Source organism: Arvicanthis niloticus, chromosome 5 (genome assembly GCF_011762505.2).
Source record: "Arvicanthis niloticus isolate mArvNil1 chromosome 5, mArvNil1.pat.X, whole genome shotgun sequence".
Classification (NCBI taxonomy): domain Eukaryota; kingdom Metazoa; phylum Chordata; class Mammalia; order Rodentia; family Muridae; genus Arvicanthis; species Arvicanthis niloticus.
Window position 1 is genome coordinate 6,161,851 of NC_047662.1, and position 26,048 is coordinate 6,187,898.

General features: G+C 49.0%; 1 protein-coding gene and 1 non-coding gene across 2 annotated transcripts; both read right to left on the reverse strand.

The window, feature by feature from the left end:
- Positions 1-244: 244 nt before the first annotated feature.
- Slc2a5 (solute carrier family 2 member 5) lies at positions 245-24,455 on the reverse strand. The gene is made up of 13 exons (XM_034502876.3): positions 23,674-24,455; positions 22,954-23,035; positions 18,128-18,226; positions 17,530-17,690; positions 14,226-14,350; positions 7,989-8,141; positions 4,293-4,418; positions 4,019-4,206; positions 3,739-3,849; positions 2,928-3,029; positions 1,668-1,743; positions 1,057-1,184; positions 245-959 (listed from the first exon to the last, which is right to left on the reverse strand). Exons 2-13 carry the CDS (start codon positions 22,981-22,983, stop codon positions 753-755), a joined length of 1,506 nt encoding a protein of 501 aa, XP_034358767.1. The 5' UTR covers positions 22,984-23,035; positions 23,674-24,455; the 3' UTR covers positions 245-752.
- Positions 8,339-8,502, reverse strand: LOC117709659 (U1 spliceosomal RNA). The gene has a single exon (XR_004606907.1). It is a non-coding gene; the product is annotated as a U1 spliceosomal RNA (small nuclear RNA).
- Positions 24,456-26,048: the final 1,593 nt, after the last annotated feature.

A 26,048-nucleotide genomic window follows, 5' to 3' on the forward strand; every position in this document is an offset into this window, starting at 1 on the left:
TTCCTGTACCCCCATCTTCAGGCCCCCTTGGTGTTTGCCATGCAACTGCAGACATGCAGAGTCTTCCCCGACTAACACACATCACTTCACATCTTTGCAGCTCTCTCCCAGCCCTTCCTTCAGCAGGAAGTCTCTTTGCATCCCCCCCCCCATGCCAGATCCTGCTCTGGGGAGACCAGCCACCCTCGGCAGCAGGGTCACCCCTACGGCCTTCCTCTGCTCACAGAGAACTGGTCTGTCTTGGTGAGAAGTGATCAGATCTGTTTTATTGGCTACACAGAATAGTATCGTTTACAGTTAATAATTCACACTCAGTGTGTCTGTTTCCCCAACGGTCTGTGCCCCAGCTTTGTGACATGACTGGGTCAGGGAAGAGGATGACATCAATCCCGAGCAGACGCCAGTGGCCTCTCCAAGTCCATGGGGGCCACACAAGAGTCAGTTTTGCTCGTAAAATATGATCGTCACATCTGGTCTTGCAGTAACTCTTTTTGTTGAAAAGCGATGTTACGAGACCCTCACCAAAGTCAACCCAGCAAAGGCGAAGGGTGGCTTTGCATGTGATCAAGAGCCTATGACAGAAGAAATGCACAAAAGCCAGTCAGATGTTTGCACTGAGTGGAGGCTGGTGACAGAGCTGACATTCCTCACCAGGCTCATCTCCCTTCCAGTGTCACAGACGAGAATCCAGAACCAAAGTCTAGACAGGAGGTCCATGCAGACTGGCCACACTGGCTGGTGGCCTGGCTCTGCTAAGGTTCCGAGGTAGCAGGTGGGAGGTTGTTAAGCTCTGCCTCCTTCCCCAGATGTATGTCCGACACCTTGTTCTTCTTGGCAAAAATCTGGTTGATCTCAACGAATGTCCTGCCCTTGGTCTCTGGGACGATCATGAAGATGTAGATGGTGGTGAGGAGACATATGGTTGCAAAGATGATGAAGCTGTAGGGACCAAGGCCCACCTGTGGGGAGAGGGACCGGCATGGTTAGGTGTGCTACAAGGTTCTGGCTTGGCAGCTTGGGGATGTGGGTGATGCTGGGGCCTCGGGTCCCACTCACTTGAATGAATGGGAAGATGAGCCCGACCGTGAAATTAGAGAGCCAGTGGACACTGCCTCCGATCATGTAGGCGGCTGGCCGGGAGGACTGCAGGAAGATCTCAGTGATGAACAGGGCAGGAATGGGACCTGAGAGAGGGAGGGCAGAGGGATGAGGGAGAGGCGTGAGAGGGAAGGGGTACAGAGAAGAAGATGGGAGGAAAGGTAGGTTAGGGGAAGACACTTTCCCAGGGTCCTTGAACCCATGGGTGTTTTGGCGCCCTAGCTACCTGGCCATGGGGGCAGTGAGTATCTGCAAGACACAAGACTCTGTGAGGTAGCTAAGTGAGGATGCAGATGCAGTTCATAAGGATGTCAGACATGATGGATGGATAGCAGAGGCTGTGACAGATGGATGGCGAAGCTGCCTGTGGAGCTCACTCTGCCAATCAAACATGGCAGCACTGTCAACCCATCCTGTGCTAAAAGGAGCCCCTCCCACCCTGTGCTAAAAGGAGGAAGGAGATGCCACTTGGGGGGTCACATCCACCTTCCCTGGGGATTCTCAGAGAGTATCATTAAGGATCAGGATGTGGGTCACTGAAACCGGAAAACTAGCCAAGGGATACATACTGGGCCCCAGGGCATGTCCTATGACGTAGACAATGACACAGACAATGCTGATATAGGGCATCCAGGTGATGGTGTTCTGTAGAGGTGGAGAGACAGGTAGTTAGTATGTAGCAATGCAAAGTCCAGCTGGGGCGGGAACCTCGGGGACCTCAGGGCAGAGATGGCGCCAGAATGTGGAAGGAGCTCCAGCAGCGACTCTGCTGACTCTGCCACACAACTTGATGAGATCTTAGAAGTCACCTGAGGGGGAGCTGGATTCGCTGGGGGAAGGAAACATGGTCCCTTGACATCTGACAATGACTATACTCGCTAGAACACGCTCATGCTGGTGCCTAGTCCCTTTACTATGGTAAAAACATAGGCTGGTGACAACGTACATGTCACTTCTGAGCAGAGTCACCAGTTCAGCTGGCATCTGCTGTGTTAATCTCTTCCTCTGGCCTTCAGAGGGGCGGGACTTTTGCTGGACCTTGTAGCTAAGTTACTAACATGCTTTGAGATCATGGACAAGTTTGTACTCAACCGTCCCTCCTACTATGTGCTCAGCCTGGATAATTATATTCTCCCATTAAGGCAGCAACCTAAGGACCGACCTGACTATGCATTGATTCCCTATGCAATCAGCTCTTAAAACCTAAGCCAAATGTGTAGCTTTAATCTCGCACTTGTACATGGGGGTATGTGTGTGTGCATATGTGTTTGTGCATGTGTGCAAGTGTGTGAGTGTGTGTACGAGTGTGTGTGTGCGCGCACGTGCGCGCCTGTGTGTATTGTGGTATTCATTTGCTGAAAGTAGCCAATGGGCTAAAAGCAAACTTGAACAACAAATATCCTACATGTGTTGGAAGTAACATGTGGATATAGGTTGATAGCTTCTCTGTGTGGTTTTGGATAATATTCTAGTCCAGTTGGGGCCAATGTATAATGTCTTTCCCTTGTAAAACTCTATTACAATTTTCTGTAAAAATAGCTTGAGGCCAGCCTGGTCTACATAGTGAGTTCCAGGACAGCCAGGACCACATAGAGAGACCTTGTCTCAAAATAAGAGACAGGCATCTGAAACACACACAACACACACAACACAGGTCACAGGCCGTGAACTACAGACAGGTGGGGGACACAGGTGAGAGAAAGAGAACTCCAACATGGCCTCATTCTTGGTTTAAAGAGCCCTGAGAGGATCTCCCCCCTCTCTTTTCTCGATGTGACACCACCTTCCCTGGGGTTCCCTAAGTGGAGGATCAGCACGGCGCTCCTTACCTGCAGTGCCAGCGCGACCGTCAGCACCACGCAGGCCGTGAGGCAGGTGGAGAATCCGATGAGGAGTAGGAACCGCCGTCCCCAAAGCTCTACCACAAAGATCTGGGCGTGTGGGGAGGAAGACTGTGAGCTTCTAGGTGTCCTCATGGGACAGAGCACCCCTACTAAAGGCAGGCGGCTATCACAGGAATAGCCCTGACTATCCCTCAGCCAACTTTTGAGGGGCCAGGAGGAGTGTGTGCCCAGCCACTGGTGTGTAAATGAGTTACACGCATGCCCAGAAGCATGCATCGGTAGGTGGCCAGTGTGGAGGTCCAGCTGGGTTACTAGGCCCCAGATGCTCACTCTTAAATGAGAGCTCACATCAGGAGCCTCAGTCCTGGGGTTTGAAGCTTCTGGCCTCCTGCAAAGAAGAAGCCAGGCACTGGAGTAAACTTGAGAGATTCTGTCCGCATGGGGGCCGGGTTGGCTCCTCTGCACGGGAGCCAGGTCTCACGCAGGAACCTAAGCAGCTTGTCACGAGCTCCCTGCAAGGCCTGTGCAAAGACCCTAAACTTCTGCCATGGTCAGCAGACCCAGATAGAAGAGGTCAGGGCACACTGTGGGAACTCTGTGTTAGGGGTCCATGGCTGCCCCCCCACACTAGAGTCAGGGGTATGCTTACAGCACAGCTTTGAGGCTGAGGTGTCAGAGCCCAGGGGGCATGTTACAGTCCAAAGGCCCAGCTCCATTCAAGGCTGGGAGCTTTTACACTCCTCAGATATTCCTCCACCTTAGTGTCTTAAGAGACCGTCACCTCACAGACACTCACCGTGAGGATGGTCATGAACACATTGACGGCCCCTGTTCCAACCGTCACGTACTGGACGTCATTGCTTTTCACACCTGCGCTGAGGTAGATCTGGTCAGCATAGTAGTAGATCTGGAGGAGAAACCATGGGGTTTGGCAGAGGGCCCTGAGTGTAGGACGGCCAATGGCCCACTATACCCCAACCCTTCAAAGACACATGGAAGAATCATCGTCAGCACCCGGTCAGTCTCATGCCGCTTTCTGCCTCCCCAAGCTCACGGGCTGCCAGGGATGCCCCTACCGCGTTCACGCCTGACAGCTGCTGGCCAGCCATGAGGACAATCGTGGAGATGAGTTGCCATCTGAGGGACTGCATAGTGAACAGCTTCCACACAGAGACGAAGCCCTCCGCTTTCTCGGCCTCATCCTCCTTCCGGATCTCCTCCATCTCTAGGCTCACGTCTTTCCAGCCTCGGAGGGTCTGCAGGGCTGAGGGAGAGATGAGCAGAGAGCATGAACTCAGAGCCGAAGAGCCCGGGGACCCAGGGTCAAGAGAAAACCACTAGAGACCTCACCTTTCTTAGCAGCTAATTCATTTTTCTTCTGAATCAGCAGGTAGCGGGGGCTCTCGGGAAAGAAGGGGAGGAGGAGGAGCTGAAGGCCCGCAGGGACTCCAGTTAGGCCCAGGAGAATTGGCCAGCCTGCAAGCAAGGGTCTACGGTCACAAAAGCACTGAAGACGTGGAGACCTTTTTCTCTACTCTGAACTGTGCCAGGTACCCTGTGGCATCGCCCTGAGGGAGGACAAGGGCTCTTTAGGGACTAAGTTTGACTTTTTCAGTGGATGTCTGGTGGCTATTAATACAGTGGCTGAGGCATGACTAACCACAGCACATGGAGGAGCTGGGCAAACAAAAACAGATGTGGGCAAAAGGCAAGCCTCCATGTGCCATTAAACAGACCTGCGTTGTCCTTTAGAGACCAGCTGGCTGGAGCGAACTGAGACCCATCCCACCATCCCACCCCAGGTATGTCCAGAGACGCTTGTGTGGGACACAAGGTCACCTGAACTGGAGTGGTCAGCTCCATGCTGATAAACTCAGAAACAAGAGCGACAGCGATGCAAACGCCCATTATACTCCACAGAGTGGTCACAGTAGCCATCCCGTGATCCTAGGAAGTAGCTGGATTCTGAGGAAAACAATGATGGCCTGAAGGGATCTGTCCAGTGTGGTATGGGGCGTAAACACTCAGTGTCTAGTGAATGTCCTTACATCACGTTCAGAAGCAGGTGAAAACCCACCCTACCATCTCCAAAGGTGATGAGCCTGGACCCAAGGCAAGAAGATGACGACGAGGGTTTAGGTCAGCCCAGTGATTTCCTCAGTGATTGCTGCTGAGGGGCTCACAGCAGCCTTGAGATGCAGAGCAGCTCTCTCTTGAGCTCTCTCTTGACTTGGGGGGCGGCCTCAGGGCATCTGGTTTCTTTGTCTTTATGTTTACTGAGAATCATGCATGATGTGCTCACAATGAAAATAGCTATATGACAGGATGGGCGGATGGCTCCGGCTGAGAGCATTTGGTATTGCAGCGGATCTGGATTCAGTTTCTAGCACCCAGACAGACAGTAGCTCACAGCCACCTGTAAGGGGATCTCATGACCTCTTCTGGTCTCCAAGGGCACCAGGCATGCACATGGTGCACAGACGGACATCATGTAGGCAAAACACCATTTGCATAAAATAGAATAAGTGGCTACCAAGACAAATGAGCAGTCCTGCCCCCGCTAGAGTCATCGCTGGCTCTCTTGCCTTTTCTCCTGTGCTCTGGGACAGTGATGTCATAGGCATGTGTGTGCCAGCCACCAGTCAGTCACAAAGTAGCTCACACCCTCCTTACGGCCCCCTTAGCAGGTGGGAACCAGTTTGGCCCCATTTTACATGCAGAGCAGAGTCTGGGGCCTTTGCTGAGAGCACTTAGTTCTCTGGGAGCAGAGCTGTATGCACACAGGCTGAATCTGGCTGCTTGTGATTACATGGCTGATTCTGCTCATCCAATCTGAGGAGGTCATAATCACCTGACAGCTGGCGAATAGCCAATCATGTGTTTCCTTTTGATATGGGTCTCATGTAGTCCAGACTGGCCCGGAACTCTTGTCTTCCTGTCTCAGCCTCCTGAGGGCTGGGATTAGAGACGTACATGCACCATGATGCCCAGTGTACGTGCACTTTGGGTTTTGAGTTTTTACATGTTTATTACATTTACTTCTTTATTTTATGATTTATGTGTGTGGAGAAGAGGGAGAGAAAGGAGGAGGGAGGGAGAGAGAGGAGGAGGGAGGGAAAAAATACCACAGAGATCATACACCTATCAGAGACAACTGTGACATCACTTCCCTCTGCACAACGTGGATCCAATCGGGCAACAAGTGCCTCTACATCCTGAACCATATCTCTCTCTCTCCCTCTCTCTCTTTCTCTCTCTCTAAGAAAATAGAACGTAACTCAGGCTGGCCTCAAACCTACTGTGTGTCTCAGGCTGACTTTAAGTCCGTCAGACTCTTTTCTTTACCTTCTGAGCCCCAGGGTCACAGCCATGCACCACTCTGTCTAACTAACTCCCCTGGTCTTTTGTAGTTGATTCCGTAAAAGAGAGACAGCCAGGAATACCCTCGTTTAACTGTGCTCTTCCTCAAGACACACGCGAGCCTCTGAACCTTCTCCCCATCTCATAGTCCGTTGCTCCTGGCCAAGAAATTGGCTGATTTCACCTAGAATATGAGTGTCACCCAACATCAAGTTCGGCTTCTGGCTGAACCACCACTTTCTAGGCTGGAGCAATGTCCTCCCACCTCCTGCTGCCCCTTGATCAGAACTGGGCTTCAGATCATCATGGGACCCTATGCCTTTCTCCCCCTGCCCTGTCTGTGACAAGTGCTATGGTCTCATCTCCCTTGTGAGCCATGGTCACCAGCCCCTGGGCCCCTCCTCCCAGTCTCCTACATTGCAACCCTCCTGACCAAGGCACCAAGGATTGCCAGACACTGACCCAGATCCCACATCTCAACCCTGACCACTGTGCAGCTTTAACCACGGGTGCCCTCTTCCTGTGCTTCTTCCTATTGCGCCACCTACTGGCAGTCATGTTATAGCAGCGCAGCTGTCCTAAGCCAGGGGTCAGGTTAAATCCCAGCCTTGCACGGCAGGAAAGTCACAGACAGGGTGGAGGTCTAACATGTCACCCTTTTTTCAGTTCCATAAAACTAAAAGCACAAAGGATTTCGACATTCTTGTCTCCTCTGCCCAGGCCTAGAATGTTCTCTTCTGGACAGAACGGTCCCTTCCCTCCTGTGCAGTGCAATGCAGCACAGACTCTGCTCCTGTTGCCTGGGGCTCCCTGAGACTCAAGCCTAGTCCATTCATTTTAGGTTCTGGCTCATAGGGATAACATGGCATCTTGATGAAGGTGTCCTGGACACATGCAGGAAGACAGGAGAGCATGGCAAAGCAACACAGAGCCAGGCTCAGGCTACAGGGTCTGAATCTTAACAGGACTTTGCACATGTTTCCAATTTGCCAAGTTTCAGGTTCTGTATCTGTAAAATGGGTGTGTTTAAAGTACATGATCTCCTGGGGCCGCTGGGAGGAACTGATAATCTATTAGAGAAGACGCGTCTCTCAGGCCCCAGCTGGCGTGAGCATTGCGACTGGTCTCCCTCCCAGAAGCTTAAGGTTCAAAAAGAAAGACAGGAAGGAAGGGGAAAAAAAGAGAAGAGAGGGGCATAGGGCTGGGCCCAGTTGGTAGAGTGTTTGCCTAGCATCTGCACAGATCTCTGGCTTTGGTCTCCAGCACTGCAAAAAACAGTTGTGGTCTTGTCCACCTGTAATCTCAGGACTTATTGGGTGGAGGCAGGAGGACCAGGAGTTCAAGGTCATTCTGACTACCATGTGAGTTTGAGGCCAGCCTGGCTTACATGAGACCTTGTCTCAACAACGCAAAAAGTGTCTCAAGACTCGAGACAGAGAAAGAGGAGGTAACAATGCTGCTTATCTGTAGAAGTGTGCCTTCTGAGAGTGGGGACGCCTTGCTGTCTTCTAGAAGGAACTTGTCACCACATGTTTGTTCAGGTAAAACTGTATAGTGAGCAGTTCGTGGACGAAGAACAGTCTCCATTGGACAGAATAGGGAAGTCAGCCGGCAGAAGCTTCCAGTAATGGTGCTAGGTAGGTAGGGGCTTTGGGAAAAAGGGGCGGGGGCGGGGCCTCTTCTCACCATCCTCATTTGCCAAGAGACTCCGAAGGCCGAACAGCTGGGCCACAAGGATGCCCACAGTGATGAAGAGCTGGGGAACCACTCCAAGAGCCCCTCGCAGGTTTTTAGGGGCCAGCTCCCCTAAGTACATAGGGACCACGTTGGAAGATATACCTGGAAGGAGAGTGGAGTCAAGAATACAACCAGGAAGGCTGGAGAGATGGCTCAGCAGTTAAGAGCACTGGTTGCTCTTCCAAGGGCCAGTGGTGGCTCACAGCTATCTATAGTGAGATCTGGTGCCCTCTTCTGGTGTACAGGCATACATGCAGGCAGGACACTATGCATAATAAATAATTTTTTTTTAAAAAAAACAGGGGAGAGCGCGAACGCAGTCCCCCACTACCACAAATTATGCAGTCGAGTTTCCCGAATTTAGGGAAATCGCAGGGGTCAGCACATCCGGAGTGCAATGGATAAGCCTTGTCCTGGGAAAACCACCTTCGTGATCATGGTATCTCCCCTGCCAGGTAAGTATAATAAATAAATCTTAAAAAAAAAGAAAAGAAAAGAAAAGAAAAACCAAGCTGGGCGGTGGTGGCGCACACCTGTAATCCCAGCACTCAGGAGGCAGAGACAGGCGGATTTCTGAGTTCGAGGCCAGCCTGGTCTACAGAGTGAGTTCCAGGACAGCCAGGGCTACACAGAGAAACCCTGTCTCAAAAAACAAACAAACAAAAAAAAAAAAAGAAAGAAAGAAAAAAGAAAAAGAAAAGAAAAACCACACACACAACCAGGAAAATGTCTGGTAGAAACCAACTGTGTCTTCAAAAACTCAATGTACCTTGCCAGGTGAGCTATCTAGTCTGCCCTGCCCCTTAAAACGGGGACAATTCAGTTGGTATGTGCTTGCTGTGCAGGTAAGGGGACCTGAGTTCAATTCCCGGAACCCACATAAAGCTGGGTGTGAGAGTACATACTGGTAATCCCCACTCAGGGGGTCTGGGAGCTTGAAGGCCAGCAGCCTGGTCTGACCAACGAGCTCCAGGTTCAGTGAGAGACCCTGTCTCAAAAATATGGCGAGTCTCCCAGAGGTGGGCCTCTAGCACACCCTGCCTCTCACACACATCCTCCCATAACACAGTGAATGAATGAATGGCCCTTGCAAACACCTCTTCTAATTTTTACTCTCTTAAACATCAAGGAAAAAAATCACACGGACGAAGCTCCTGACAGGAATATTCAGCTCTTGACTGTGTTACCTGGGGTGCAGCTCAGCCAGACCCCGTAGCCCTGCTCCTGACTGGTCCCTGAAGAGGATTAGACACATCCCTCTCCTTTGCCTCAGGGAGAAAAGAATCAGTCACCACAGCCCTGCCCACTGGCTTACTTTCTAGGGACAGCACTTGACAATAAATCCCTGCCTTAGGCAGCTAACACACATAGCAGGCAGAAGGTTAGTTTCAGGCCAGCCTGGGATACACAGAGGCGCCATGCCTTAGAAAAGCTTTGAGTGGCAAGTTAGCTCAGAAGAAAAGCTTAAAATGTAAAAAACCAACAAATTTCAGTATATATATATTGGAAAATCTGCATTTCTGAGATTTATGTAGGCTGAGGATACTCTGAACCCCACTATGTAATCTGTTTTAAAAGGTTTATTTATTTATTTAGTAATGTGATTTGGCATGTGTGTTTTGTGGGTGTGACAGACATGTCAGATCCCCCTGAGAGCTGGAGTTATAGGTAGGTGGTCGTGAGCTCCCCAACCTGGGTACTAGAAACTGAACTGAGCCATCTCTCCAGCGCCCCCCACCTGCTACGTAATCTTGTAAAATTTCTCATCATGTCAAAATATGACTCTTTTAGGAATAGACGATGCTAGGGGCTGGTGGGATGGCTCAGTGGGTAGAGGCACCAGCTGCCAACCTTCGTGATCTGAGTTCAATTTGCAGGATATGCATGGTGGAAGGAGAGAGGCAAATGCTCGCTTCCCCTTACAAAATAAACAACTAAATATAAAAAAACCGAGAAACAAAAACACAAGAGCCAGAGAGGTGGCTCAGCAGTTAAGAGAACTGGCTGCCCTTGCAGAGGTCCGGAGTTCAGTTCCCAGCAGCCTCACAGGCGGCTCACAAGCACCAGTAACTCCAGCTCCACTGGATCCGACTCTTTTCTGGCCTCTGCAGGCTCCAGCACTCATGTGCTCACACCTCCTCCAACCTGCTCCCTTCCCCAGTTCAACAATAAAATAAATATTAAAAAAAAAAAAAGTATGGGTGGGGGGGGGGGCGGGGAGATGAGTAGAGTGAGCCTCTAGTGTGCACAGGGCTTTGGGTTCCGTCCCGAGTACAAAAGTAAGAAGGTAAGGAAGCTTGCGATTTAACTTAAAAAGAAAAGGAAAAAAAAGAGGCCCAGGCAAGATGGTCCACCAAGTAAAGGCTCTTGATGCAAAACCCAACAACCTGGCTTTCATCCCCGGGACCCACACACACGGTGGGAGGAGAGAGCTGACTCCTGCCAGTTATCCTCTGACCTCCAAAGCAGGGAGTGGCATACGTGTGCCCCTCACTTACACAAACACACTCAATAAATAAACGTAAAAAGTAACAATGACGACAAAATGAGAACAAGTACAAAAGTCTGGTAGGTGTGTCTGGATTAAGTACATTTACGTGTCCAGAAGCAATCTCTAATTTGTATATTTTTGTTGGGGGGGGGTCTTGTAATGTAGCCCATGCTAACCTCAAACTGGAAGTCCTCCTGTCTCAGGCCCCCAGGACTAAAATTACAGGGATGCAGCTTGCAGAGCAAAGTGGGAAGACCCTATAGAGTTGGATGGGGGGGCGGGGCATGGGGAGGGGCGTGGCGTGGAGGGAAGGGCGTGGCGTGGAGGTGGGGTGGCGAAGCAGTTGTAAGGTCTGCATTCCTTCTGGCCCGGGAAAGCCTTCAGCCCTCTTGCCAAGGAGTTGATCAACAACAAACCCATGAACTGTGAGCCTCCAGAAAGCAAGCTCAGTTACCTTTGCTCCCCAGTCACGGCTGGGCTGTTTACTTCGTTCTCGGGTGAGCTATGTGGCTGGTACAGGTGGTCTAAGGCGCTTTCCAGAAGCTGCTTGTCATCTACTGCCACGGCTAACTGAACAGGGGCAACTCTGAAAATCCAGCCGGCTGGGCAGTGATTCTGCAGCAGATTACCAGAGCCCTCTGACTGGACCTCACCCCAGTAGCCACTGGGTTCCTCCCTCCCGCGTGCCAGGCAGCATACGCACCTGCTGCCTGCAGTGCTGATAATGGAGCCACTGGCTGCTGCCTCGTGTGATGGCCATGTGTGATGCACACGTGCCACCGTGCCCTTCCTGGGAAACACCCCTAGAGGAGGTCACCCAGATGGTTCTCAGTCCCGGGGCTGGTGGGCAGTTTTGTAATTTTTTTGTCTGTTTATACTTATTTACAGTATAACTATAATCTATCATTTGTCTCATGAAAACAACAACAAAAAATCCAAATGTCTGCTGTTAAGACAGACATTAAAGTGATTTGCAAAGATGTGGAATAATGTCACCCTTCTTATGAAACTTTTGTTAAAAGTCTACTTTTTTGCTTGTTTGTTTTTTACAAGAGGCAGCATTGTAGGTAGAGCAGCCTGGTCTTGAAGTCTTGAACTTTTTTTTTTTCGAGACAGAGTTTCTCTGTGTAGCCCTGGCTGTCCTGGAACTCACTCTGTAGACCAGGCTGGCCTCAAACTCAGAAATCCACCTGCCTCTGCCTCCCAAGTGCTGGAATTAAAGGCGTGCACCACCACTGCCCGGCTTGAAGTCTTGAACTTAGCACACCTGGCAGCTGTATTGTTTTGTTTTCTGGCTGATTATCTTTCATGAAAATTGTGTGTGTGTGTGTGTGTGTGTGTGTGTGTGTGTATGAAATATAAAGGTTGGAATTTCCACACATACCCCCCAACCCCATAAATGTCATAGCCGGGTGAGCTAATGAACCTGTAATCCTACCACTTGTGAGGCTAATGCAGGAGGATTGCTAGAAGTTTGAGGTCAGTGTGCGCTACAGAATGTCTCAAAAGCAAACACAAGCAAATAAAAACAAAACAATCAAGGTCTTGCTACATATAAACATGTCAGGCTAGTCTTAAACTGATAATCCTCCTGCCTCAGCATGGCAAGTATTAGAGCCCCCATAGCCACAGGTTAGGATTTATTTCTCTGTGTGTGTTGTGAATGAAGCCAGGGCCTTGATCTGGAAGAGTAAGTGTCCTGCCACCGAGCTCTGTTCCCCGCCCTTTTGTTTTGCTTTGAGACAGGGTTCGCCCAAGCCAACGGAGAGTCCAAGCCAACCTTGAACTTCCAATCCTCTTGCCTTTGCTTATCAAGTAGCTGATACCATAGGTGTATGCCACCAGGACCAGCATCTGTCAAGATTTTTAAATTACATTTATTTTCTCTGTTCTATGGCTGGTCCCTCAGGGGGAAGGGAAGCCTCAGCATGGGCCCACCGAGGCACCCCCTTCCCCCATACCTTACCATGCCTCCACCAAACATATTCCTGGTTTCTCTCTCTTTTTATAAAATGTAACAGCAAGTACTTTTACTTGATGAACCATTTTACCAGCCCTAATTGTGGAATTTTAGCTGTGATTTATTGACCAGAGTTGTTTAATAATAATAATAATAATAATAATAATAATAATAATAATAATAATAAATTAAATTAAATAAATAATAAACTGCATTAAATTATTATTATTATTATTATTATTATTATTATTATTATTATTAACCTATCCTCATGATCAATGGAAAAGAAACCGTACCAGCTCACAGCTGACAACTTCTGGAAGTTTTCTATTTCTATTTCTTAAAAAGCTTTTGCAGGGAAAAACAAAGGCAAAGACAAGCCAGATGAAGCCATGACCTATGACTGCCCAGGCGTTCTCAGGGGCGGGGTGGGGGTGGGGAGCATGACTCAGTACTGAGTGAAGTTTGCCCAAGGGCTATAGGTTTCCCCCCAATACATTTACCCCCCCCCACACACACACACACTCCCATCCTATACTTCTACACTTTGGCTGGCCTGAGCTAACTATTATAGATCAGGCTGTCCTCAAACTCACAGAGATCCATCTCTACTTCCTGAGTGCTGGACCAAAGGTGTGCACCACCTCTGGCAAACTTCTCTGCCTGGGAATGGACTTGGGGGATTTGCTTACCCCCAGCCAAAGTCATCCCTCCACCCTATCCCACATTTGGAAGGACAGAAGGTCTCTCTGGCATCAACTAGGAGATGCAGGAGGACAGCATTGAGGAGGTGCCCACTCTGCTTCTGATGGGCCCTGAGAACTGGAAGGCAGCTCTGGGCTGGCACTGGGAAAGGCTGACTGTGGGGAAGCCCCGAGGCAGCTTTAAATGTTCCTCCTTTTCTAAACAATTAGGGAAGATCTTTCTAAAGTTACCGCGGCTCTTCCCTGAAGCCTAGGTGGAAAAAGCTGTGGGTTTACAAACCAGCTCCTCAACCTTTCTAAGACCACAAATCACAGTTTAAAAAAAAATACAGAAATTGGGCTGGAGAGATGGCTCACCAGTGTGTGAGCACTGGCTGCTCTTACAAAGGACCTGGGTTCAATTCCCAGCATCCACATGGCAGTTCACAACCGTCTCTAACTGCAGTTCCAGAGGATCTGACACCCTCACACAGACATACATGCAGGCAAAGCATCAATGCACACAAAAATAAAAAAATCTTAAAAATAACCCACAACATCCCAGAAATCTGTGGTTCGACTTGGTTTTCTTACAAGTGCACAGATGAACAACTGAAACAGATTTTCATGAGAACTTTTCGTTCTCATGACGTAGGACAGTCTATCAAACAAAGGCACTGCTCACTAAATGACATTACCCCCCCAACGGGCCATTATCTTAGTCAATGCTGAGATACTGAGAAAAAGACCAGGCTGGAAGAATCCTTCAGAACTCAGGGTTTATAGTTTACTCATAGGAAGAACAACTTTCCTGGGCTACGAACTGTGGCTTAGTGATAACGTGATTATTTAGCTCTTGTGGGATTCTGGGTTCAATCCCAGGTTTGGAAAAACAAAGCAAAAGAAAGCATCCTTGTGAAGGCCTGCCCGCTGCCCACCCACGAGGGTGAGGAACAAACTCAAGCACCTGTGTAGAGTCAGCTTTAGTCTCTGGGCCTCAGAGGCCTCAGGCCTCATCAGATCCCTGGGAGCCAGCAGGAAGGGTTCCTTACCTGCACATATTCCAACCAGAAGTCTGGACACAATGATTAGCTCAAATGATTGGGCAAGTTGGCTGCACCCCATTAAGATGGCCGGCAGGATGGAGAATATGTTGTTGAACAGTAAGGCCCCCTTTCTGTGGAGGGTAAAAGTCGGGTTAGCTTAAGGACCCATTCATGCATCTGTTTCACTGTTCATTCAGCAGCAAGACATTCAGTCAGCAAACACTCCTTGATGTCTGCCGGCAGCAGCGTTCCCTAGTTACAGCAGTGAGCCTCGCTGGGCCCTGGAACTAACAGAGGTCAGGTGCATATCCTGCTGTGGGGGTAAAGGTCAGAGGGCACGGGTGACGGGGACAGAGGAACATGGACTGAGATACAAGGCCTGGGCTTCTCCCTGAGCCATAGTCCTAGCGCTCAGAATGCTGAGGTATGTGGGCCTAAGTACTGCTGGATCCAGCAGCTCAGGCCAAACCTGGCAGCCTAGGGTGGAGATTGTCTCAAGGACAGCCTTGGCTATGCCACTTGAGGGTAGGGTAGTTGCCTAGCATGTGCCGAGGCCTCGATTCAGTTCCAGTACAACAACCAAAAACAAGACAAACAAACAGACAGACAGAAAACCATAAGAATGTAGACTACAGACCGCTGTCAAGACCACTCGGCTCTTGCAGAGGACCTGGGTTCAAGTCCCAATACCCACATGGCAGCTCACAGCCATCTGTGACTGCAGTTCTAGGGGAACTGATAACCTCTTCTGGTTTCCTAGGCATCAGACACACATGCAGGCAAGACGCCCATACACATAAAATAAAATGAAGGATAAAAACGTTTTTAAAAACCCAAATAGCTGGGCAGTGGTGGCGCACGCCTTTAATCCCAGCACTTGGGAGGCAGAGGCAGGTGGATTTCTGAGTTCGAGGCCAGCCTAGTCTACAGAGTGAGTTCCAGGACAGCCAGGGCTACACAAAGAAACCCTGTCTCGAAAAACAAAAACCAAACCAAAACAAAACAAAAATAAAACAACAACAACAAAAAAAAAAAAGAAAAGAAAAAAACCAAACCAAATAACAATCAAAAATGAGTCTAGACACAGATTTTGCACCCTTCACAGATAGTAATTTAATAAGATAATAGACAAAAATGTAAAACTAGAAGATTCTAGAAGTATAAACTCCAGGTGGCTTTGAGATGCATTCTTAGATACAATGCCAAAGTATAATTCATGAGAGAAGAAATGATGTTAAAATGAAGGGGGAAAAGTTGGAAAACATAGGAATTAAAACAACAAAAGCTAATACGGTCTGCTATCAAGGCCCAACAATAGCCTTGAGAAACACCAAAATATAAACTGATGAAAAAGTAAAAAATATCACAGACACAGGGCTATTAGAAAGAGGCGAAAAGAGCCGGGCATAGTGGCTCATGTCCTAAACTCATAGGATACTGAGGCAGGAGGATTACCTTCTAAAACCCTGCCTCAAAGAGAAACAAGCCACTCTGGGCAGTGGTGGCTCACAGCACCCCAGAGCTAGAGACAGAGGGAGTTCCAGGGCACAGAGAAATCCTGTCTTGGGGAGAGAAAAAAAAAAAAAAAAAGCAAAGATGGCTAAAGAGTTGGCTCAGGGATTAAAAACACTGGTTGCACTGGTTGCTCTTCTGTGGACTCGGGTTCGACTCCTGGCACCTACCTGATGGCTCACAACAGTCTGTAACTCTGTAGGCAAACAGGCTTTCACACAGTATATATACATATATACATGCAGACAAAACTCATATATATATATTTATATATATATATATATATATATATATATATATATATATATATATTACTGTTTAAAAAGTCAAAACAATAGCAAAACAAAAACAAACAAACAAACAAACAAACAACACCCCCAAAACCCAAGACCAAACAAAGGAAGATAGAACCACCTTATCCACAGAGGTTTCAACATGGCTTCAAGACACATAGACACATCCATTCTATCAGTGACGCACAAGGGCTGGAATTCCACGACCACAGCCTCAGACAAAATAAAAGCAAGTAAACAAAAAATAAAAAATAAAATAATATAAAATAAAAAATAAAATAAAATAAATAATAAATAATAAAAAAATAAAATAATAAATAATAAATAATAAAAATAAATAATATAAATAATAGATAAAATAATAATAAAAAATAATAAATAATAAAAATAAATAATAAAATAAAATAAAAAATAAAAAATAAAAGCAAGTAAGCAAAGCCAACTAAAACTCCTGTCAGGGTGTGTGTGTGTGTGTGTGTGTGTGTGTGTGTGTGTGTGTGTTTGAAAAACACAATCTCACTATGCCATGTATGATGGCCTAAAATTTTAGACTCTGCTGCCTCTGACGAGCTGGGATCATAGGACTGTGCCCCTGCTTAGCTATGGACGTACTTTTTTCTATTTCTGGTCCCTCAGGGGAAAGGAAACACGTGACTGCAATCCCATCAATTGGAAGGAAGAAGCCAAGAAGTGAGCATGAGGCCAACCTGGGCTACATGAGACACTGTTTCGGAAATAGGAACAGAGGCTGGGAAAAACAGCCAGAAAAGTGCCTGTTGTGCATGCAAGCTTGGGGACCTGAGTTCTGATCCCCACAATACATCTTAAAAGCTAGGCACAGTGGTGTGAGTGACTGGAGTCCCAACAAGAGAGAGAAAGGCGGTGGGGACAGCGGGGAAGGGGAGGCATGAAGCCTGGCAGGCTTCTGAAACACACTGACCAGTCAGCCCAGCCGGTGGGGCTTTGCTGCCTCAGAAGGCCACGCTGATGTGATGTGATGACCACCTGAGACCATGTTGAGGCCCATGGACAGTGCTGCCGCTGAGGGCCAGGAGTGAATGGGTTGGTGGTCCTGCTAAGACTGGGCACTGTGAAGTTCCCTAAGATTCAGTAAAAAATATGTTGGAAAAAAGCTGATAAAGAAAGGGATGGAGAGATGGCCTAGTGGTTAGGAATCCTTGCTGTTCTTTCAGAGGACCTGGGCTCAGCTCCCAGTGCTCATGTGGCAGGTTACAACAATCCTGAATCCCAATCCCAGGGAATCTAGCGCCCTCTTCTGACCTCATCAGGCACTGGGCACACAGGCAGAGCACCCACTTAAGTGGAGGCAGAACATTCTTATGCGCAAAATAATAAGAAGAAATTAAAAAATGAAAAGCAACATAGGAAAGACATTTAACGTTTACCCCGGCTCCTACGTGCACACATAAACACTTGCACTAGCATGCTTATATTCACATACCAACACCAGGAAGTGCACACACACACACCTACCCATCTCTTACCTGCCCAATTTATTCACCAAGGCTCCAACCATGAGAGACCCTATAAAGCCTCCGAAGGGGAACATGGACACCGTGAGGGACCACAGCAGCGTCAAGGTGAAGGACTCAATCTTTTCCTCGTTTCTGACATAGTAGGTGTCGTTGTAAAACTGCTGCATAAACTGGGGGACAGAGGGCACAGACCGACAGAACCAGTTTGTTTCGCACAAAGAATTGATAGGCGTTTAGCTGCTGGGTGGGACAGCCCTGCCAGAAATAGGGACAGAGTTGCTTGGGTAGTGTGCTGTTTGTGACACTCTGGGAAGAACTCTGGCAGGCCAGCCCCACCCCACCCCACCCCCGGGGTGTTTCTCACACTCTGGAATGGTTGTAGCCTTATGGATGCTGTGACCACTGCCCTCCAGATGACTCCACACACAGTCAGGCCACAGAAAGATATGTCCATGAGAATCTGAGGTCTGAGGACTTGGTCGTTCACATGGCCTGGGTCCTGAAGGGACTTCCCTCTCCTATCCCTTAAGGGGCAGGCTGTGTTTGCACCTTAGGGACCACAAGTCCCTCCACAAGCAGCCATGGGTCACTCACCACAGTGACCTACCTCTGAGGGTGAGTTGACGGCAGCCACGTTGTAACCATATTGGAAGGATGAGCCAAAGGCGGCAATCAGCGTTGCCAGGGAAAGGACCAATGTCAGCTTCTGTGGGAGGTAGGGTAGATGCCAGTGAGGGACCAAGGGAGGTCCCCTGCTGAACTTCCAGTGTGCACACAGTCATTCTAGTCTATTCTATATCCAAAGACTGATCCGCAGAGGTTAGAGCAGGCAACCCCCGTGTGACTGTTCTCTGCCTCGGCTCAATCCTCCTGCCTAAACAGCCAGGGTACCTGGGACTTTCAGCAAGTGCCTGTGCAGCCACCTCACTGCAGCTGCTTTCCCAAGAGTTCCTCACATACCAGGATCCTGTGGCGGCGGGGGAGGGGGGGGCGGGGGGGAGGAGAGGGGGGTTCTCCAAAGGCATGTGTGTGCCAGGGCATGTGGACAGCTTTTGAGAAGATAGTTCCCTTGTTTCACCTTCTCGTGGCTTCCAGGCATCAAGTTTAGGCCAGAAGGTTTACCTGCTAGGTGCCTTCATTTATCTAGACAGCTTAGACCCTTATTAGCTTTGTTTTTGGTTTTGGTTTTTCTTTTCTTTTTTTTTTTTTTTTTTTTTTGTTTGTTTGTTTGTTTTTTGTTTTTGGTTTTTGGTTTTTCGAGACAGGGTTTCTCTGTGTAGCCCTGGCTGTCCTGGAGCTCACTCTGTAGACCAGGCTGGCCTCGAACTCAGAAATCCGCCTGCCTCTGCCTCCCAAGTGCTGGGATTAAAGGCGTGCACCACCACTGCCCGGCCTCTTCTTTTTGAGAAGACTTTGTCTCTTTTTGAGACAGAGTCTCTATATAGGTTTAGCTGTCCTGAAACTTGCTATGTAGACCAAGCTTCAAACTCACAGAGATCTGCCTCTCTGCCTCTCCGCCTCTCTGCCTCTCTCTCCCTCTCTCTCTCTCTCTCTCTCTCTCTCTCTCTCTCTCTCTCTCTGCCCCTGCCCGTGGTTTTAAAGCTGTGTGCCACCACACCTAGCCTGTGCCAGATTTTCAAGAACAGGTTGTGATGGAAAAGCTCTTAGGGGAGTCCTAGGCTTTCAAATCTCTGTCTCCAGCTCTAGAGATTTCTCTCAAGAAGTGAGCTAGCTGGGCTGGGGGCCCTCACAAGAGGCACCTCTCACTTCCTCAGAAGTAGGTCCCTAGCGGTCCCTGCTTTCTTAGATAACCGTTGTACAATGGATACCCTTACCCAAAAGAAACTGCCAGTGTATCAACCCCATGAGCGTCCTTTCGCTGCTAACAACTTTGAAGCCTTAGATTTATTGTGACTATGTATATGCATGTGGGTCTGTACGTGGGCATACGTACGTGAATGTCGGTACCCAGAGAGGGCAGAAATGTCAGATCCCCTGGAACTGGAGTTACACAGTTGTAAGCTGCCCAGTGTAGGTGATGGGGATTGGACCTGGGGCCTCTGGAAGGGAGCCAGCGCTCCTGATGCTGAGCTGTTCCTCCAGCCCCTTGGCAGCTGTTTTATTTTCTGAAGGGAGTGTACTTCCTGAGGCCACATCCTGCCTGTGGTACCCAAACTGACCATTTTGCCCCCAAGCTGGGTCCTTTCCCCTTTGCCCTCCTGGAACTATAGGACCAACAAGACTTGGCACCAACTAGCAATGGAAAAAGGCTTTTAATTCTAGGTCAAAAACAGAATTGGGGGGAAGTTTTTACAAATTAACCTTTCATTTTCTGGGGGTGTTATTAAGTTGCCTGGGCTGACCTTGAACTCTCTGTAGCTTAGGCTTCCAGTGAGTTTGTGTTCCTGTGTTCCAGACTTCAAAATAGTAGGTAGGCCTGGGTTTTCTTCATGGTGTGTAATGTGGTGTTCTAACACATATGTATTTGTGAAATGATTAGCACAGGTTAGCCCATCAGTGCATTCCCCACCATGCACAGTGGTGAACGCAGATAAATACACTTGGTGAACTCCAAGCACCTCCGGCAGGCGTAGCTACAGACAGTATGTTCACAGCACTGCACATCGATGCATCACTAACTGCAACACCAGGCCCTGATGTGAAGTACCAGGGCTTGCTCGCCCCACGTAACAGAACCGGTGGACTCTGACCAGCACTGTCTATGATCTTCTTCCCCAGGCCCCTGGCAACCGCTCTTCTAGTCCGCACCCCAGTCTTATAATGCAACCCGTGTCCTTCTGTGCCTGACTTCTGCCACCTAGTCTGACCATCTGCTTCCAAAACCATTGAGGCTATGAAGCCTTGGGCCTCCCTCCATCTTCTGGGAGCCATGAACTGTATCTTTATGTGGTTGAATCGTATGGCACGTGAGTTACAGTCTCACGTCAGCCTTCTTTCTTTCTCTTTTTCTTCCTCACCCCTTCCATTCTTCAAAGGAGAGGGAGGAGATGAATTGGGGAATAGGGCGTGGCTCAGTGACAGAGCACTTGGCAAGCATGGACAAGGCCCTGGTTGTCCTGGATTCCATCCTCAGCACCCCACTCTCCCCCAAATTACTGGGGAAACATCTTGAGGCTTCAGTAGAGGCTTGACCGTGTGTCAGATGTGATTTAGGGGTGCAGGGAAGGAGGCCTCCCAACCCCATCAGGTCTATATAGTGTCACACATAGGTGGGCTAATTAGTCAGTCAATACAAAACAACCCTGAGGACCTAGGGAGGACAGAGGGGAGGTGATTCTCTCCAGGACACTGAAGCAGCTGTGGCAGAGACATTTCACACAACATGTGTTCATTGTCCAAAGCACTGCTTTGTAGGAAAAAAAGGGATAGGTATTTCATTCAACAGTTCTTAGGTAGCTTTGAGACCTGAGCTGCACGGCTACTGAGGGACAGCTGGGCCCAACTGCTGTCTGGCGTCTTCTCAGTAGACTGTGCAGCCTCGGCCTCCCTGGCTTCTCCTAACCCCCAGGCTTCGTGCCAAGACAGCTGAGGGACAGGCAGCCGAGGTCAGCCCACGCCCCATGCTAGTGGTGTCTGGGCTGTTTCCTTCCAAGGTGCTCGTCAGCAGAGTGTACCCTGTGGGGACTTCTCTGTTCTTTTTATTTCTTGTTTGAGCAGCAGGCATGGGAACTCTTGTGACCCTGAGCATTCAAGGGTCACAAGACCCTTAGCCCCGGATGCCTTCCTATCAAATACAGGTGATAACACTTCACCTGTCAAAACGATTTCTCAGGCAGGATGACAATCTCAGACAGGTTGGGTGGTGGCAGCACAGGCCTGGAATCTCAGCCACCTGGGCGGCTGAGGGAGGAGGATCACAAGTTCCAAGCCAGTTTACACAATTTAGAGAGCCCCCATTTTAAACTGAAAGGGAGAAAATGGCTGTGGGGATGGATGGTTCAGGGGCGGAGCATTTGCCTGGCGTGCAGGAGGCTCTGGCTTCAGTCCCCAGCACCGGAAAATCAACAAACAGCAAAACCAGAATAAAACAGTTCCCAGGTTAACTCTAATTCTGGGTTTCAGGGAGAGACGGATTCTGCTCCCTATGGGATATTTATTTGTCCTACCAGAAGTAAAGTGGGTAGAGGCTGGGACATTCCTCATCATTCTAGACAGTTCCAGAGATATCCCATGCCCAATGTCAATAGTGAGGTCATCTGCTCCACAGTACCAACCAAGCAGAAGTATTGGCAAGAGGACCCAGTCGTGGCCAGACACGTCCTGTGCATTGTCAAGTGTTCCAGCACCCAGGGGAGGGCGTGGTTATCAGACAGATGGGAAGGCACCTAGGTGTGACGGCACACACAACCCTAGCACTTGGGAGTTAGAGGCAGGAGGATCAGGAGATTGAGGCCAGCCTCAGATGCACAAACTGTCTCGATAACTAAATTATTGAAATAAAGTATCTTGGCAAGGTCTTAGCCGCAGCTAAAACGAGGAGGAGCTGGAACCAATCACAGGTGCGTCTCTCTCCCAAGCCACGCCCATTCTGTATGCCGTAGTTCACGCTTCCAGTCCATGTGTTATGGACCCTGATAAAAATATTTTGCACAGATGCCTGCCTCTCCCCACCCACGTACGGGCAAATGCCGTGGGAAGGGTTAAAATGTAAATTTCTTGAATGTGTTTCAAGAAACGGGAAATTTTTCTCAATCAAGAAAATCTATGCCGGGCGGTTATGGCGCACACCTTTAATCCCAGCACTTGGGAGGCAGAGGCAGGCGGATTTCTGAGTTCGAGGCCAGCCTGATCTACAGAGTGAGTTCCAGGACAGCCAGGGCTACACAGAGAAACCCTGTCTCAAAAAACAAAACAAAACAAAAAACAAAACAAAAAACAAAACAAAAAACTGTTTTTAAATAAATAAATAAGAAAATCTACACCTAATCTTCAGTTACACTATGAGTTTGGAACAGAAAAGAAAAAAAAATTCTTTTTTGAGACACAGGGTCTTTATTCTAGGCTGGCTCTGAATTCTCTTTGGAGCTGAGATTGACCTCAAACTCCATATCTCCTACCTCCACCTCCCAAGTGCTAAGACACTAGTGTGAGCCATACCTGCTTCACCTTGGACTTTCTGGACCCTTGGCAAGTCCTCTATGAGCTGAGCCATACTCCCCAGTCCAGCTCCAGGCAGTTTTCCAACAGCTGGTCCCGTGGCAGGATTCCTAACCCGCATCTGTCTACAAACATCGCACTGACTCCTATAAAACCCCGCTGCTTGCTGGACTTCTGAGCAAGCCGCCCTCTTCCAGACAGAGCATCCAGCCGAGGGCAGGCTCTGCAATAACAGAGTTCTGGGGAGTCCCGCAGGAAGCTGAACAGCCCCCCACCCTCACCCCCGGGTCTGGCTGCTGCCAGTCACACACTCACCCCTGTCCTCTCTTGATCCTCTTTCTCCATTGTTGTTCTGCAAGGGTAGCCTGCAGCTCACCTCCTCAAAGTGCCAGCTGTGCTGTCCGGGGAGGGAAGATATTTAGGCTGCACTTTGGCCGTGCCAACTCTCAGCCAATTGCATTTTTATTGCCAGTCTAAATCAGAATAACCCTTCGGGCACCAGCATTTGCTCTTCCTTTCACTTCTGCTTTTAAGTTAAATATCTAGAGTTTGACTAAGCCAGTGGGTCCCCTGAAACTATCCAGGCTCAGCGAGGTACCCAGGGGAAACAGTCCCCACTGCTCAAGGCTTCACCAGTCACATCCCTGAAGAACAACTAGAAAGGGTATTTCTGTCTGGAACACATGGACACCAACAGCTGTCACTGGCCCTATGCCACATGAGATAATGGGCCGAGAGATGGGACGGTAAAGGCTTAGCCTAGTGGCACCCACCACCGCATCTATAGCCAAGTGTCCCTAGTGGAGAGTCAGTTCCTGCCCAAAGCAACCATGCCGAAACTATTAGTATCGTTCCGATTACTATTATTATTGGTGCTGGAGACTGAGTACGGATGTGTGTGCTCTAGTGCCGAGCTGTTCCCTGGCCTTAAGTAACGCTGTTTGAGGAGAAAACTTAATCTTGTCTTTTTAAGGAACCCCGAGCGGCCGCGGCCCGGAGAGATACACTTTTCAGTATTGGGAAAGTAGTAAATACCTCGTACTCTTTCTTTGAAGGGCAGGGTAAGTCGCCAGAGGCTTGTCCGGGTCCAGCAATCTGCCCACAAGCTGGTCACCACGGGCTCTGGCGCTCAGCACGTGTTCAGCTGCTACTGGACTGACCACACCAGGAGGCCAAATCCAGAGCAAAGTCCCACCAGGCCCGCAGATTTTCATCCTTGTTAGACATGCTTCTTTGATTTATTAGCTGTATGTAGCTCCAGTTCAGTCAGCGATGCCTTTTTTCCTCTCCTTCATCCTTCAGCCGCTTATCAGGAGCCCACTTTTGAGCCCAGAAATGTAGATCTGCTTGGGTGGCAGCGGACAATGGGGGCGTCCCCTTCCAGGAAAACTTCCTTGTTTTCTTCTCACTCCAACACGCGGGTCTCCAACTAAGGTGTGACAGGACCAGAGCTTTTCATATACTTCAAATAGTTTGAAGAAAAACAAAAAAACTCCAAAGAAAATGCTCGTAAATTGAGGGTGGTGTAACTTACTTTGGGGGCGGGAATGAGAGGTGGGGTACAGAAATAACAAGCTGAGTTTGCAATCTTGGGAGTGTAAGAGAACAGAGACCAGTTCTTGGCCCCCAACTATTAATCTTCTCTCTGCCTGTTTTGCGGTAAAATGAGATCTGAAAGCTGAAGGTTCAATCCCCACCTCAGCTTTCTCAACAGGGCGGGTGGGTGCAAGTCTGTGGTCAGACCCTGAGAGAAGTATCCAGACAGTGGGATCTGGTTCCTGCGCAGTCGCAGTTCAGCGTGACCAACGCTCATCCTCAGTCCCAAGAGCACTTGCGGTTGAGCTGAGCCGGGGAGGGGGGCGGGGGCGGGGGCGGGGGAGGGGCAGGGACGTAGCCGAATGGGACACTGTGTCCCCTGGAGGGAGCAGGTGATTCTGTCTGTTCCTCTTCATCATGAGTGGTCCTTTGGGCAGGCAGCCTGCTCACAGGAATCCCAGGACCTTGCCCCAAGGACACCCCCAGGCCTCTCTTGGAGGTTATTCTATAGACGCGTCTTCTGTGTCCCCTGAAGAACCTGTACCCAGTTCAGCCAAGCCATGGCCAAAGGCTCTAGGGCTAGACGGTTGGCATTCTTGGGCACACAGTACCCTGGGTGCTTCTGGTTTGGAAGTGTGTGAATGGATCTTCATGGTTTTCAGATAGCCCAGATGGATTTCGCCCGCTGAGCCTTCCCTGGCCATCCTGCCTTTGCTTCTGTGGCTTCTGGGTGCGGAAGGAAATCCGGCACTGTATCGTAGCTTTGGGGTTCATTTTTATGCTTGTGTTTGTTTGTTTGTTTGTTTGTGTTTTGAGACTGGGTTCCATTCTGTAGTCCAGGCTGTTCTGGAATCCACCGTATACTCCAGGTTGACCTTGAACCTGAGATGGCCCTGACTCGACTTCCCAAATGTTAGTTACAAGTCTGAGCCTCTGGCTCAACGGGTCGTTTAAAAAGGCCTTTAATAAGCACCAATGAACCCACGGACATTTTGGTGAGTTACAGAACACAGAATGGGGCGGGTCGAAGGAACACATATGACCAGTTACTAATATTTCCAGGAATTTGACCTGGGTTTCGAAGCCATCTCTGATAAGAGCCAAGGGATTGCCTTAAGAGAAAAGGGAGTGGTCAGGTGCAATTCTTGGAGCTGGACTCTAGAGGGCCTTTTGTGATACCCTTCTTCTCAGGAAGCCTTTTGATCCACTGTGGGGCAGGGTATGAGACACGCAGGGCCCACCAAGCATCCTCTTAGACCTTTTACGTTAAATCGCTTCTAAAACATTTTAAAATATCTATTTATGTCATTTTATGTGCGTGTTTTGCCTTCATGTATGTGTGTACCCCACGTGGTAACTGGTGCCTGCTTTGGTCAGAAGAGGGAGACAGATCTCCTTGAACTGGACTTACTTGTGGTTCTGAGCTGCCATGTGGGTGCTGGGAGCCGAACCTGGGTCCTCCGCAAGAACAAGTGCTCTTAACTGCTGAGTCATCTCTCCAGCCCTTAAGGTGCCTCTAAGCGGGGAAATAACTTTGCCAAAAATTCTGGGATGAAGGTTTAAGTCTCAGATCTCAATTCCAAAATCACGATAAGTAACACAACACAGAAACTTTGCCAGCACACAGTTTCAGAATAAGAGTCTTGCCCAGTGTGGTGGCACAGCCTACAATCCCAGCACTTGGGAGGTGGGGGCAGGCTATCAGAAGATCCAGGCCATATTTGGAGAGACAGCCTGGGCTATCCGAAACTATATCTTAAAAAAAAAAAATAGTAAGAAAGGAAAGAGTTGGGGAAAGAGGCGGGGAGGAAAACTTAAAAGTTTAGAAGCTGCGTTTTTCCAGGATGTGGGTTTATGTATGATTTTTCCTGTTA